Source organism: Oncorhynchus mykiss, chromosome 12 (genome assembly GCF_013265735.2).
Source record: "Oncorhynchus mykiss isolate Arlee chromosome 12, USDA_OmykA_1.1, whole genome shotgun sequence".
NCBI lineage: Eukaryota > Metazoa > Chordata > Actinopteri > Salmoniformes > Salmonidae > Oncorhynchus > Oncorhynchus mykiss.
The window spans coordinates 79,532,762-79,548,034 of NC_048576.1; the positions used below are offsets into that span (position 1 = coordinate 79,532,762).

A 15,273-nucleotide genomic window follows, 5' to 3' on the forward strand; every position below is an offset into this window, starting at 1 on the left:
GTGTTTCCCCTTTGTGTTCCTGTTTATTATTCCTCCTACTCTACACTCGGTTCCCCTGACCCATCTTTTAATGTCACAGTTCTGTTGCCTGATGACCTCATAGGTTCTTAGTTGAATGACTATATCGCTCACATACTGCACCCAGTCTCTATGAACTCCCATAGGTGCTCACACGCTCGTTTGTTGAAACCCATCTCCATTGGGTGAGTTATGTGAATAGATAAAGCTTGCTGCCTTGTTACCTTGTCCCCATCCTCTCTAGCAGCACACTGTGAAGAGAAAGAGGGGGATCATTATCTGCACTCGACAGCAGACCGGGAGAAGGGTTAAGAGCCGGCACTTTAATTGATATTGAGTGGAGAGGAATAGATGGAAAGGCACCTAGCTCGGTAAACGAGCATTCATCACCCCTCTTCTGTCTCCACAGGGATGGATGGATGGATAGGTGAAGAGCCTCCGAGGCGCTATTTATTACCCTTACAGCCGTGGAATATAGATCCTACTGTATGGTGGGAATGGAGAAATCATGCATTCTGAGAATACTGTCCTCCCACTGTCACATTTGTTTTTCTAGACATGGTGAGCTACACCACCCCAGCCAAGCTTTGTGTGGAGTAACCTCCGGCTCAATAGGAAAAGAGGCTGTGAAATGAACTAGGGCTGTTACTCTCTCTGGAGAAATGAATAGCTGAAACCACAGGCCCCAGCCCACAGTGATCTGTGGATCCCTATCCAGTCCATCCCACTGTCTTGGTTTAGGGAGTAACCAGGGAGCGTGACAGCTATCTATTCCCATTTCAAGCAGAGAGAGAGGGTAGTATTTGTTTTTGAAGGTCAGGGAGGGACCTCTACTAGTGGCTGATTGAGCGGAACCTAAGAGTTTGCCCAGAGAGGCTAATGCAGAGTGCGTCTCACAGGGAATGTTGAAGTATGGCTGGGCGTTCATTAACTTTCCAACATCAGCACAGTTCAGAAGTCCTGAAAATTGCATTAAAGGAAAACTCCAGATTCGAATGCATCATTCCTTTTCTTATCACAACGGACATTACTTCTATACCACGGAGTTGTTCAGATAGAAAATAGGTCTTCAATCAAATGTATTTATAAAGCCCTTTTGACATCAGCCGATGTCACAAAGTGCTGTACAGAAACCCAGCCATTAAACCCCAAACAGCAATGCAGGTGTAGAAGTCTTAGTTTGACACTTCTCTTTCAGAAACAAAACATAAACAGAGCTCAGATCCTAGGTCCGCTTTACTCACATCTCTGGTGACTTTTGATATATAGAGAAATACATGTGGGCAGCGTTTTTCCCTATTTTGTTTTTGGGCACCTCTCCTTGATCCTGTTTAGCATTGGTGTTTGGTGTTTCATTTTGTAATGAAGAGAACTTAGTTTTGATAGTGAACACAGTTAATAGGAGGTGATTAGGGGAAAACTTGTAGGATGTCTTCTGCTGTGGTGTTGCCTGGGGTCAGTTGTAGCTCAATACCCTGACAACTAAGCCCTTAATCATGACTGTTGACCCGCTCACCTCACCGTGTTGACGTCGTCGCCTCCATTTCCTTGTCTGGGAGGGAGGTGAGGGAGGACTGAGAATGTAAGACACAGTGCTTCTAGAATGTAGTTTTAACCGCAGTCTGGTGTTGTAGTTTATGCTCTTTCTCAGGGTTTCGTCATTGATCTGCAGGAATACTAGAGGTCAAATGCACAACTTGCTTTGAACATTTTACGTTTGTCTCATTTGAAAAAAAATGTCAGGTCTGAACAGGATTTGATATTGAAGACAGAAGCAGACGAGAATTTGCTTTATTCTTATCTTGTCTGCCTTGTACGTCCATTGCATCATGAACCAAGCTTTCTATGCTCAATAAATTATTTGAAATGGTCAGAAGAAAAAATACATTTATATTCTGCCCTCACTGAATGTTTAATTACTGTTGGATGGGTAATTAAACATTTGACTTCTATTAGTTTGTTATGCCATTTTTTTAAAAATGTCACCAGTAGCACAGAAGAGGTTGTTGGTTTTAAACGTTTGCGGTTGAGAAGTTAAGGGGGGGGACCTGACCTCAAGGCAGCCTCAAGCGGATGTGTTTTCGAGATCCCAGTGTTTGGAGCGTGGCTTAGCTCAGTCTTATGGTAAAGAAGGTAGGTGCATTTTGTTTCTTGTCTTTGGCCTAATGTGCAATTTGCAGCGGCATGGCTGAGTGATTGGACTAATTGATGTTTTCGTGAACACTGTAGATAACGTCATGGAGTTGAACTCTGCTCTGCCCGGTGGAGTTGAGCTGCTGTATGGGGTGTTAAATGGTAGCCCTGCTGCGGTACTGCACACCCTGATCGCGGGGCTTGTCTCGAAGTAGCCAGGCTAGCAGGCCATTATCACCAGCTATCACACACGCCGTGGCTGTCCTGTCCCCCTGCTTCTGAACCAAGACTATGCCATTATAGGACATCACCAAAAAACATCTGCAGTAAAAAATTCTGCAAACCTAGAAGTCGGGGAAACTGCCAGAGCTGCTCATTACCACTGAGACTCAACCAAGTGGTCTCATCATGCAGCACCTCGTTTAAAGGGCAACTTCACCACTTCAAACTCATTTTCATTATCTCCAGCACAATACGAGTGTCTACATATGTGAAAACTGTGCATTTCTATGTTTTATAGAAATAAAGAACATTAAAATGTTTTAAACACTATGAGATCCGTGGTGACGTGGGGAGCAAGAAAATACCCTCACTCTGGCTAGACACTTGTTGCAGGTTTTGAAAATCAGTTTTTTAATATTTTTACTTTTAATCCTATCCTGTGATGAGAGAATGTCCTTTCTTGTTGTTTTAACCTGTCTAGGACTGGCGGAACCCCCCGCAACAGCCGGTGAAAGTGTAGGGCGCCAAATTCAAAACAACAAAATCTCATAATTAAAATTCCTCAAGCATACAAGTATTTTACACCATTTTAAAGATACAATTCTTGTTAATCCAGCCACAGTGTCTGATTTCAAAAAGGATTTACAGCGAAAGCACCACAAACGATTATGTTAGGTCACCACCAAGCCACAGAAAAACACAGCCATTTTTCCAGCCAAAGAGAGGAGTCACAAAAAGCTGAAATAGAGATAAAATTAATCACTAACCTTTGATGATCTTCATCAGATGACACTCATAGGACTTCCTGTTACACAATACATGTATGTTTTGTTTGATAAAGTTCATATTGGTATAAAAAAATCTGAGTTTACATTGGCACGTTACGTTCAGTAGTTACAAAACATGCTGTGATTGTGCAGAGAGCCACATCAATTTACAGAAATACTCATAATAAACATTGATAAAGATACGACTATTATACATGGAACTTTAGATAAACCTCTCCTTAATGCAACCGCTGTGTCAGATTTAAAAAAAACTTTACGGAGAAAGCAAACCATGCAATAATCTGAGTACAGCCTTTATACAACAAAGCAGCCAAAAAGATACCCATAGCGCGCCAGACCGAGGCTGTGGCTCTCTGCCAGACCACTCACTCAAAGAGCCCTTATGGGCCCCTCGTTTAGAGTAGAATCCTCAAAACAGGTTCTAAATACTGTTGACATCTAGTGGAAGCCTTGGGAAGTGAAACATAACTAATATCACCCTGTATCTTCAATGTGGGCTGAGTTGAAAAACTACAAACCTCAGATTTCGCACTTCCTGGTTGGATTTCTTCTCAGGTTGTTGCCTGCCATATGAATTCTGTTATACTCACAGACATCATTCAAACAGTTTTAGACACTTCAGAGTGTTTTCTATCCAATACTAAAAATTATATGCATATATTAGCATCTGGGACAGAGTAGGAGGCAGTTCCCTCTGGGCACGCTATTCATCCAAAAGTGAAAATGCTGCCCTCTATCCCAAAAAGGCTAACCACAGATCATAGAAATACTGTTTTCACAAATTATGTAAATACTGGTTTGGTGCTGGAGGTAATGAATGGGAGGTTGAAAAGAGGTGGAATTGCCCTTTAATTAATGATGGGATGATTGCTGCAAAGGAGTGCTGCTGGAGTTGGACTTGGATTTTAATCTATTAAGCAATGGAAGTAGCAAGAGGCCAGTTTGTATACCAGTAGAGATTAATGTTCCTATCTACTGTCAAAGCCTTTGCTAGAATAATATCCCATATGTCTTTTAATGTCAGAAAGATGAAAGTACATGAAAAGCCCTTGACCTGTCAACTGTTATTATAGACTCTTCTTACCACATCAAGCGCAAAAGCATTGCTACAGAGAGTGTACTACTCACAAAATCAGAACAGTGGTGTGCTTCAAAGCTCCTCACCTGAAGTCATTTTGTGCTCCTTAATGGAGTCAAGGAAACCCGTCCCAGGGCAGCGGCTGAAGAGGAGTCCCTCTTCCACAGATACTGTATTCTACATCTACTTGGGGGGTTGAGAGTGCCGGCCAACCTTGGCTTAACCACAAACGCTTTGTTTGCTACCACTGGAGATACAACTGTAAGGGCCTCCTCTGGGGGGCGTTTAAATTGAAACATTCCCCACAAGGTCATTGCCATCCCCATTGAAGTGCTATATATCACCGATGGCAGTTATGTGGATGTGATATGTGACTGTTTGACACCTACACAATGCACTCCATTCCTCCCCGATGCCGTGTGACGAGTGTAACAGACAGACAGGCGTGAAGAGCAGAGAGTGTTAATGTAAAAGTCCAGGTAATCACCATATCATCAGAGATATCTCTGCAAAGAAAATGTCTCATCCCATCTGAATTAATTAGTTTTTCACCTGAGTGTCCATCGATGGAGAGGCAAGAAGGAGTTTCCATTGTTAATTGAGAATTACCAGGAGGATGAAACGAGTGCTTCAGATTAGAATCCCATCAGGAAGTCAATGACACTGCCCTTTAGAGAGAGGAGAGCAATATGGCCGCAATAAGGAATGTAAAATGTATATATTTGTTGATGCAATAACTTATTTAATACTGGCTCTATGCTATCAGCAATGGCTGTTAATCCTGTAATCTGACTAACTGCGTTGGATTTTCTCTCCTGACATACTGTCCCCGTGCCTCTAAAGCCCTCCTAGTGATCAAAGATTTCCTCCTATTCTTTGCCGTTAGACAGATAAAACCAGTGAGATTCATAGCTAAGGCTGCACCAAGTACTATAAAACCCACACATGGTTGCCCTAACTCATGTAGCATGATCCAATTGCAAAGGAATGATGAATGAGTACATTATCAAAATGTACTTTGTTCTACTTAGTGTTCAGTTCTTTCATCTGATCGACTTTCAATCTCTTTCAAAGATAAGAGGAGTTAGTTCAGTGCCTTAAGTAAGACAAATGAGGCCTTGTCTTTAATGAGCACTAAAGCATGATAGTTGGGATCAGAGCCATAGATAAATTCTCTGTCACTCCAACTTCTCTGCCACTCCAACTTTAGGGGACAGAACTACAGTAGAAGGGTCGACTATGCTTTTTTACAGAACACTGTTTACCTTTGAACCTCACTTGTTCTCTATCACAGATGTGTGTTTGTCAAGCAGCTGCCAAAGTAATTATTCAAGTTGTGACCTGGCTATGGCTTCCCGATCTATAACCCAGAAGGTAGCACCAGTTATTTGGGTGGGTTCCATTCAGCCGCTCCAGTATACCTGCTCAAAATGGAGCCGTGTCAAAGATTGCTACCAATGTCATTCCATTCTAATACCATGTGATGCATCCTGACCTGAAAGTCATGGTTAAAAAAAGATCTTTCCCCCAAACTCTCCCTGCCCTTCACACGGTCTGATCAGCCTGTGTTGATACCCGCGGAGCCGCTATGCCTTTTTGCCATTCACTATCAATTTGAGGCGCGATGCCGAGCCTCCTTGTCCCGACCTTAGCCTGTGCCGCCGTATGGTGGGAAAAGAGCAAAGTTCTCTATCAGCTTTTTAAAGCGTGGCCCTTCCCTCATAAAATAGCCAGTCACCGACCGTGTCACCAGGGGTTTTACAGTTCAAACCCTGCCGAGAGGAGTGCGCTGGGCTCCGGCATCAGAGGCAGATACATCAAGATGAAGAAGACTGTAACATAAATACCAGTGCCATTTTCCTCCAGGCTTCCATGGGCCTCACCGAGGGGATAAGAGGGGAGTGTGATGAATCACTGTGCTTGTTGTACCACGACAACCTAACATTTCAGCCTTGCTGGCAGAGAAAAGACCTGTTGCTCTGGTGAAGGTTAAGCATCTGTACACTAGCCGTGCATGGCGTCCCGTCCTATAAGACTCTTAATTAAACGCCCTCCGCCCATGTTCCTTCCTGTATAGCCTGTTACCGTTAATGTCAGGGAATAGAGGAGAAGCGTCTCCCGCTGTCCGTCCTCTGTCATGACCAGCGGGACGGCTCCTTTTGATGGCTGTTTCACACACAGCGGATGTACATTACTTCTCGGGGAGAGAGAGGGAGAGTACAGCAGGCAGACTGTCATACAGCACATTGTGTTCCATGCCTGAAGTGAGAGGGACAGCTGATAACTATCCCCACCTACAGTCTCTCATGTCCAGTCGGATGAAGATACAAAGACAACGTCACTACAATACATACTGTGTTCTCAGAGTCCCAATGTGGCTCATGTTAGCACATTGAGTGTTGACCTCATCTGCATAGTTTTTCCATATGTTTTGACGTGATGTCTTTGGGGATTATACTTGTTGTGAAGGTGTTATTTGCTCTTATTTGCCGATGTCCTTGAGTGCTGGTCCACTGCCCACTGTCCCATTCTCTACATGTGTTAAAACTGGATTTTGCTCTGGCTGCTTCTCCTGTCCTGAGCCAATGTTGACAATGGATTCAGGCCAGGTATCCATTAAATCTTGACTATCCGAGCTGTAATCCTCAACAGGTCTGGGGCTTTGGCCACTGCTGGGCATCTTTATCTCAGTGTCCACCCCAAACTAAGTCCACACAAAGCACAAGGGAAAACTTGTTTTTAAGAGTATCTTGTCCTATTTTAAGATGAGTAAGTAATCACATTAGTAAAATTAAGATGTTTGCATTTAGCCTGTTAGTTAACAACTCGTCTTATTTCTGCTTGTTCTCTCCGAAGGCATAATCCCACTACTTGTTAGCTATCCTACTACCTCTGTCATTGGTCGTTTTTCCCCCATCCCCTCGGAACATTTTGTCCTTGTAATTGGAGTGAATCATTTCATCCCCCTGACATACATTAAAGTGCCACGGCAGAAGCACACAGTACCTGATTAATAGGGGCAGATTAAAACTCCACGTTCCCAGCCCCTTTCCCCCCTTGCTAGCTCTGGAATATTTCACCTGTGGATCAGAGGACTCCACTCCTGTCCCGACCTCACCTGATGCTAGTGAGAGACCTTGAAGGAGGATGAGGCTGCTGGTGGCACCCCTCTCCCCCGTCTCCTCCCTATACCCCCTCCCACCGCCCCAGTAGCTGCAGATGAATTGATAATCCGCTGGCCCCTCACTCAGGCCCTATCTAAAGAGCCAATCCATCCTCCCCCCTGACACTGATGGGTTGCCTCTCCTGACAATTGGGCCCAGATGGATGTTGAGATATTGCCGGCAAGTACAAGAGCGCTTTGGCTCTACTCTAACCTGCATAGCTACACAGGGCTGTGTGGGTGTGTTTTGAAGTGGGATCCTAGTGGGATGGTGTAGTGGGGTGAGTAGTGAAGCAATGTGCGTTCTGAACGTCACCCCGTGTGAGTGTGATGAAAGCTGAGGAGTGGGCCGTGGAGTGCGTCTGTGACTGATTCCCAGTTTAATGGCCTGATTGGGTTTGGGAAGGTGAGGAGATTGGGGGGGGGGGGGGGGGGGGGGGGCAGGCAGGACTCTTGAGCCTTTAACAAGACTGGCATGCTTAAAGCTCTGATTTAGTAACGCCCAGCCCAACAGCCACAGAGGCAGTCGCACCAATCGATTTGGGGATGGCCTTTGCACAAACAGTATGAGGTGGAGACGCTGACGCCTTTTGTACCACCCAGCCTTCAACCTCTGCTGACTTTGGGTTGGATGAACTGAGAGTCAGAGAGCCTTCACATACTGTATATAATCCATAGCATTCCTATAGGCTGTAGTCTTTGCCTGCGGGATAGTTTCTGGATCAGGCAGCTGGAAGGCAATATCTTACTAAGTGGTTTCAGTATTATCCTCATGAGGCATAAAGCTTCCTGCCCTTTGATGGGGGGGGAGTTTAGTTCATAACTAGATGGACTGCATATTGTTTCTGCAGTCAGCTGACGGATGCACGCTTGTGTTTCTACCTGGATGGCCATGCTCAGGCATTAGCAGCATGGAGGACAGAGGAGGAAGCTGAGTTATGTGTCCGTCCTGGCCAGCTCAGCACTCTCCCACAGCCCATTAGGGCCTAAACAATCTTGCCTTGTCAACATTAATCGCTTTCAGATTAGCAATGGTAAAAGGCTTGCCCTTTAAAAGGTATTTTTAAAAACAGTGGTGCTATAATGAAAGGTAGGGGTGGATTAGGGGAGGGCTACATAAAGGGATCATTCCAGAGGTTTGGCCCTAATCTGACCTCTGGGATGTTGCAATATCTGGACCCATCAAAAGCATTCAGGGATTAAGCAGTGTGTAGCTTTGCCTAGTTGGCATGCACCGGATCACAATTTGGCATCAGAAATATACAATAATGTGAACCGGGTGACCCGAAGTCGAATGTCATAAAAATTTATATTTATTATCGGTATCCTTAAATGCCTCCATTTCATTTCTTTACTTGGCCAATCCTATTACTGTTGTCATGAGATGATGTCGGTTTATTATAGATTTGGTCAATATTTAGCTTACAATTTAATTCACTTTTTACATTAAATATTATACTTTACTCTTGAGGATTTTTGTGTTTTAGTTTGCATGCAACCAAGTAAAATATGGGTTTGATTTGGTCTAAATAGTCAAATGAAAGGAAATTTGAGCTTTATTTTACCGTAACAGCTTCCCTTTCAACTCTCCTAGTAGATAGCCTCAAGGGAGCCTTGATTTAAACTGCATGAGGCTATAACAGTCCCTCTGTGGGAGCTGAACTTTTTGAAATGTCGTACACACACACGGTTTTGGTGTCGTCACATCACTTAACTCCAGTACCTGCTGTTTTTCTGTGTGTCTTTCAGCGTTCACCATGATGATTATCCTGGCTCTGATCCGTATTGGTAAAGGCCGGGGCGAAGGCCACCCCCGTATTGCCCAGATCTCTGGGGTGCCAAACCTGTTTGGAGTGTGTGTCTACTCCTTCATGTGCCAGCACTCCCTGCCCTCCCTGGTGACGCCCATCTCTGATAAGAGGCGTGTGGGTACCCTGGTGGTGTGTGACTATGTCCTCATCCTTGGCTTCTACGGCCTGCTCTCCTTCACAGCCATCTTCTGCTTCGACAGCTCGCTACTACACGACATGTACACCCTCAACTTCACTGACAACTGTGACGTGTTGGACATCCCCGCTTTGCGCTACTTCCTGGGCCTCTTCCCCGTCTTCACCATCAGCACCAACTTTCCCATCATCGCAGTCACGCTGCGCAACAACTGGAAGACCCTCTTCCACCGCGACGGGGGCACCTACCCCTGGGTGGTTGACCGCATCGTCTTCCCCCTCATCACCCTGGTTCCGCCCATCATCGTGGCCTTCTGCACCCACAACCTGGAGTCCCTGGTGGGCATCACGGGCGCCTACGCTGGCACGGGCATCCAGTACGTCATCCCCGCCCTGCTGGTGTACTTTGGCCGACGCCACCTGGTGCCTATGCTGGGCACGGACGAGGTCAACAAGCACCAGTCCCCGTTCCGCCACACCTTCTGGGTGTGGTTTGTAGTGGTGTGGGCTACCTTCTGCCTCATGTTTGTCACAGCCAACATCATCCTGGAGGACACCAAGAAATGAGGACACGGACTGATTGTGAAAGACCGGTTTCTCTGTGTGGGTGTCTTGTATTTCTACATTTTCTCTACCTGAGGCCTTCCAGAACATGGTACAGGTCGGACGGTGTGCCTTTTTATGCTGCTCTTGTAGCATGGGAACCCTTTTAATTACAGCGGTAATCAGCAGTTGAAACCATTATAAAGTGTCCTCCCCACCCCGGTTTCAGTAAAAAGGATGGGACTGGAGAAATGTAACCATTATAAAGTGTCCTCCCCACCCCTGTTTCAGTAAAAAGGATGGGACTGGAGAAATGTAACCATTATAAAGTGTCTTCCCCACCCCTGTTTCAGTAAAAAGGATGGGACTGGAGAAATGTAACCATTATAAAGTGTCCTCCCCACCCCTGTTTCAGTAAAAAAGAATGGGACTGGAGAAATGTAACCATTATAAAGTGTCCTCCCCACCCCTGTGTCAGTAAAAAGGATGGGACTGGAGAAATGTAACCATTTGTCAAATTCATGGACTAGCCATCCATGATATCAAAAGGATATTTTTAACAATGTTTTAAAGCGATATAGTGTTTATTTACATTTACTTTGTTTACAAACAGTCCCTGTTTCGGTAAAAAGCTTGAGGTTGAGGCTGGAGATGTAAATCATTATCAAATTCATAGATCAAGCTATGCATGCAAGGACTAACCTTCCATGATATCACAATTATAATTTTAACCATGTTTTGAGGCTATAGAGTGTTTATTTACATTTACTTTGTTTACAACATTGGAGTACAACAAGCTTATATTATAGGTACTGATCAGTTGTGAGAGTTGAACTAAGCGGATGAGGCATTTACAAGTTATATTCTTCAATAATCAATGGGCACATACATTTATTATTATATCAACTGCAGATCACCCCTTTTAAGAGTAATCTATACCATTTGTGGGAAGAGACCAAATATCTCGTGATTGTATGAAAGCTGCTACCGTATGTAGGAACACAAGGAAGAGGACCTTGTTCACTCTGTTCCAGTGTCCCTCTGTAGAAAAATACAAGCTGAGCAATCAGACTGTATTAGCAAGGCATTGCACTTCACAACAGCACTGTTTTTAAGCATATACAAAGAGCTGGTCAACTTGTTTCCAAATGCTTCATTTTAAATCCAAAATAACTGAAGGAAGGATAGAGCAGGGAGGTGTCAGTGTTCCTCTAGACCTTCAGAAACAGTGTTGTGGCTAAAGACAGAATATGCTGAAACTATGGATAGAGCTCAGTGGAGGAAAAATAGAACCTGACAACTAACTCAACGCTCCTGTTCCTAATGGCAATGCAGAGAGACTTTAATGTGGCTTTAAAATGAACTTGGGATGGTGAAGAAAGCAAGCTAAATGAATCTGTTATAATCAGTTTATTATGGCTGGCATTTCTACATTCCTCACTGGTGGCTCTGCCTCAGTTCTCCTTGTCTTCCCTGTGAACAATGAACCTTTGTCCATGACAGATCCCTGACTGATGGGCCTGATGACAGAGCTCCGTCTCTGGTCATCAGGAGACCGATCTTGAGTTCAAACTCTGTACACAAACCACCCTCATGTTTTACTGTTCACCACCAAATCATCAGCCTTTCATCAACTCCATGTCAGCACCCGACTGCTCTCTGTTGAACTTTGACCCCAGAAAGTTATCAATGGACACAGGAAGGTTTATGTTGGCTACATCACCAGGAGCCAGCTGGTACAGTGCCTACTGTGCCACACAAAGATGCCTCTACAGTAGTCCCAGTATATCTCTTTTTGCAATCACTGGTTTTCTCATACCATGAACTGCACTGCCGGTTAAGGTCTTGTAAGTAAGCATTTCACGGTAAAGTCTACACTTGTTGTATTCGGCGCATGTGGCAAATAATGTTTGATTTGATTTTAACCATCTGTCTCGTGCTCGCTCGTAACGAGAATTTCTCAGCTTGAGGTTTTAATACAGTTTCCTGGTAGCTCAGTTTGATCGACTAATTAGATTTTACTACCAGACGTGGGTACAGCCTCTTCGCCCTGAGCTCAGCTCATGCTAATGTCCACGTTATACGCTTCTGTCTCCTCATTGTCATATCCTCCGGTTCTATATATCTATTTATATCTCTGCTCTATAGAATATATATTATGTCCCATTATTGTCATCAAGTTTGGAGCCCAACTACAGGAGTCATACCTTTGTGAAACAGTATTGTTGTTGGGGAATGTAAATCATGTTTTGTGGTGTAGGGTTCCATATTACATGGTCACATTTAGAATAGTGGTTTTCTTTTACTATGTAAGTGCTAAAGTAATAGCTAAAGTGTATCGTTAGCTGGCTGTCATGAGCACACTCCTGTTCAAAAAGGGAAATACTTATTGCCATTCATGGTTTGCACCTGCAACATTGCACAAGTTTGCACATAATTGCCTTGGGTTTGACCTTTTGTGTGTTTTACATAAGACTTTTGCAAATGGTTTATCATCAAGATGTTTGTAAGGGTTGATAACTATGGTATTTATCTAACAGTCTTCAATGGTATTCTTAACCCATCAACATATACAGCTTGACACTATTTAAAATGCATTAGACTAATAGTCATGCATTGTAGCATATTGATGGCAGTACAGGATTGTTGGTGACTATTGAATGAGAGACCTCTGCATGTTGTTGGTATTGTGTGTGTTAGGACAGAAAAAGACTGCTGACTATTTCTGTAACACTGCTTCTCTCAATCTTGGGTTCCTTCTCTTCAATCTTGTGTTCCTTCTGGTAATTATTGTTAACAGTACATTTCTGCATACAGCTCCTTCCAAAATTCAGTAGTCAGTTGTTCCTTTAAGGCTTCCAGATTGTGGTGGATAGTTACTCCTCTTCTTATTTTTCCTCATCTTCTTTTCAATACAAATGTGCAATATGTTTTGAACTGGGTTGGGGAAGTAAGATTTCAAGCGAATATTGACTGTTTCTGAGAGTGTTTGTCTGTGTGTGTATTCTTCTGTGTCAGTGTATGTGTCACTTTGAAAATATTTTAAATGCGTATGTCTGACTCTTATTTGGAGTTGTGAAATGTGCCTTTTTCCCGGGGTTATTGTTTCCATTCATTTGTTGACTGTTGTTTTTCCTGGCACGTCTTTGTTTTAAGCAGCCTGTCAGTTAAGATCTGCATGTAAGCCAGTTAAATTAACTGACAACCAATGTCTCCTCAAAATAAACTGGGATATCCTTGTCTTCCAAAGTGTGGGTTCGCCTCGTCTTTGTGACTTTGAGACAGTTTTGTGAGTATTAAAGAGATATATGTAATATTAACATTGTAATTTCGGAACCTTTCCTTAATATATCAACGTTTTAATGGTGGAATGATAGTTTTTCACAATATTTTTTCCAAAATGTTTTTTTGGGCCCACACAAAATGTGCATTCTAATGGTGCAACCTTATTGGCCAACAAAAGATGGGCTGGCTCTTGTCAAAATAGTGTTTTTTATTTTATTTTTGGGGTTGGTTAGGTTTTGCAAATTTTTAAAACAAATGCACTATGCATTATGTGGGTTGAATGCTGTAACACAGAATAAAACGATGAATTAAAGTCCCATGACGGTAGACTGCCCCTTACTACATATAATATTTTAACCATCATTTATTCACATTACTTTAATAAAATATTTCCGTCGTGTATATTACATTAGCTCTATTTGATGACTTTATTTCATTCCAAGTCATCTCATCTATATGGAGCTGCTATCTGACATAATAATAATATTTTTTTGTAATTCTTCAAAGTAAATAAGGCACTTTTAGGGCTCACGAGTGGCGCAGCGATCTAAGGCACTGCATCTCAGTGCTGGAGGCGTCATTACAGACCCTGGTTCAATTTCAGGCTGTATCACAACCGGCCTTGATTGGGAGTCCCATAGGGCGGCACACAATTGGCACAGCGTTGTTAGGGTTTGGCCGGGGTAGGCTGTCATTGTAAATAAGAATTTGTTCTTAACTGACTTGCCTAGTTAAAAACATTTTATGATTGCTGATACCAATACAAATTTTGTCATGTGCCGAATACAACCGGTGTAGACCTTACAGTGAAATGCTTACTTACAAGGCCTTAACCAACCAGTTTTAAGAAAAATACCTAAAAAAATAAGAAATAAAAGTAACAAATAATTAAAGAACAGCAGTAAAACAACAATAGCAAGGCTATACACAGGGGATGCCATTTAGTCGAGGTAATTGAGGTAATATATTCATGTGGGCAGAGTTATTAAAGTGACATGCATAATAACAGAGTAGCAGCTTCACTTAGATCATGTATTTTCAGGTAGAGATACCTCACGCAACTGCTCTATCATGCGTTTTTCTGTCTCTTCTCTTCTCTCCCTCTGTGTATGCCCCACACAGACCAGACAAGTAGGCATGCAATGGATTATGGTCACTGTAGTTGATTACCACGTTTTCTGCACTAAACGATGTAGAATATTGGCCTGTTGGAAACTACAACTTCCTACTGAGCTCACAGAAAAAACTAAATGGAATTCAAATAATTGAACCAAGGTCAGCCAATAAGTTGTTTAAAAACTGAAAGTTAATTGAAATGTTGGCTAATTGACTGAGGCAAGCAAATCTCTTGTCAATTCAACCACAGACCAGTCAATTTGACAATAAGATTTGCTGTCTCCAGTCAATTTGACAATAAGATTTGCTGTCTCCAGTCAATTTGACAGTAAGATTTGCTGTCTCCAGTCAATTTGACAATAAGATTTGCTGTCTCCAGTCAATTTGACAATAAGATTTGCTGTCTCCAGTCAATTTGACAATAAGATTTGCTGTCTCCAGTCAATTTGACAAATAGATTTGCTGTCTCCAGTCAATTTGACAATAAGATTTGCTGTCTCCAGTCAATTTCACAATAAGATTTGCTGTCTCCAGTCAATTTGACAATAAGATTTGCTGGCCGCAGTCAATTTGACAATAAGATTTGCTGGCCGCAGTCAATTTGACAATAAGATTTGCTGGCTCCAGTCAATTTGACAATAAGATTTGCTGTCTCCAGTCAATTTGACAATGAGATTTGCTGGCCCCAGTCAATTTGACAATAAGATTTGCTGGCCCCAGTCAATTTGACAATAAGATTTGCTGTCTCCAGTCAATTTGACAACGAGATTTGCTGTCTCCAGTCAATTTGACAACGAGATTTGCTGTCTCCAGTCAATTTGACAACGAGATTTGCTGTCTCCAGTCAATTTGACAACGAGATTTGCTGTCTCCAGTCAATTTGACAATAAGATTTGCTGTCTCCAGTCAATTTGACAACGAGATTTGCTGTCTCCAGTCAATTTGACAACGAGATTTGCTGTCTCCAGTCAATTTGACAAC

General features: G+C 42.9%; 1 protein-coding gene across 1 annotated transcript in view; it reads left to right on the top strand.

Moving 5' to 3' along the window:
• LOC110538549 (transmembrane protein 104) overlaps positions 1-13,140 on the top strand; it is a 75,802-nt gene extending 62,662 nt beyond the window's left edge. The window contains exon 10 of the mRNA XM_036938635.1: positions 9,152-13,140. Coding sequence (XP_036794530.1) covers positions 9,152-9,915 — 764 coding nt within the window. The 3' untranslated portion in view covers positions 9,916-13,140. The remainder of the gene's footprint in view (positions 1-9,151) is intronic.
• The last annotated feature ends 2,133 nt before the right edge of the window (positions 13,141-15,273 follow it).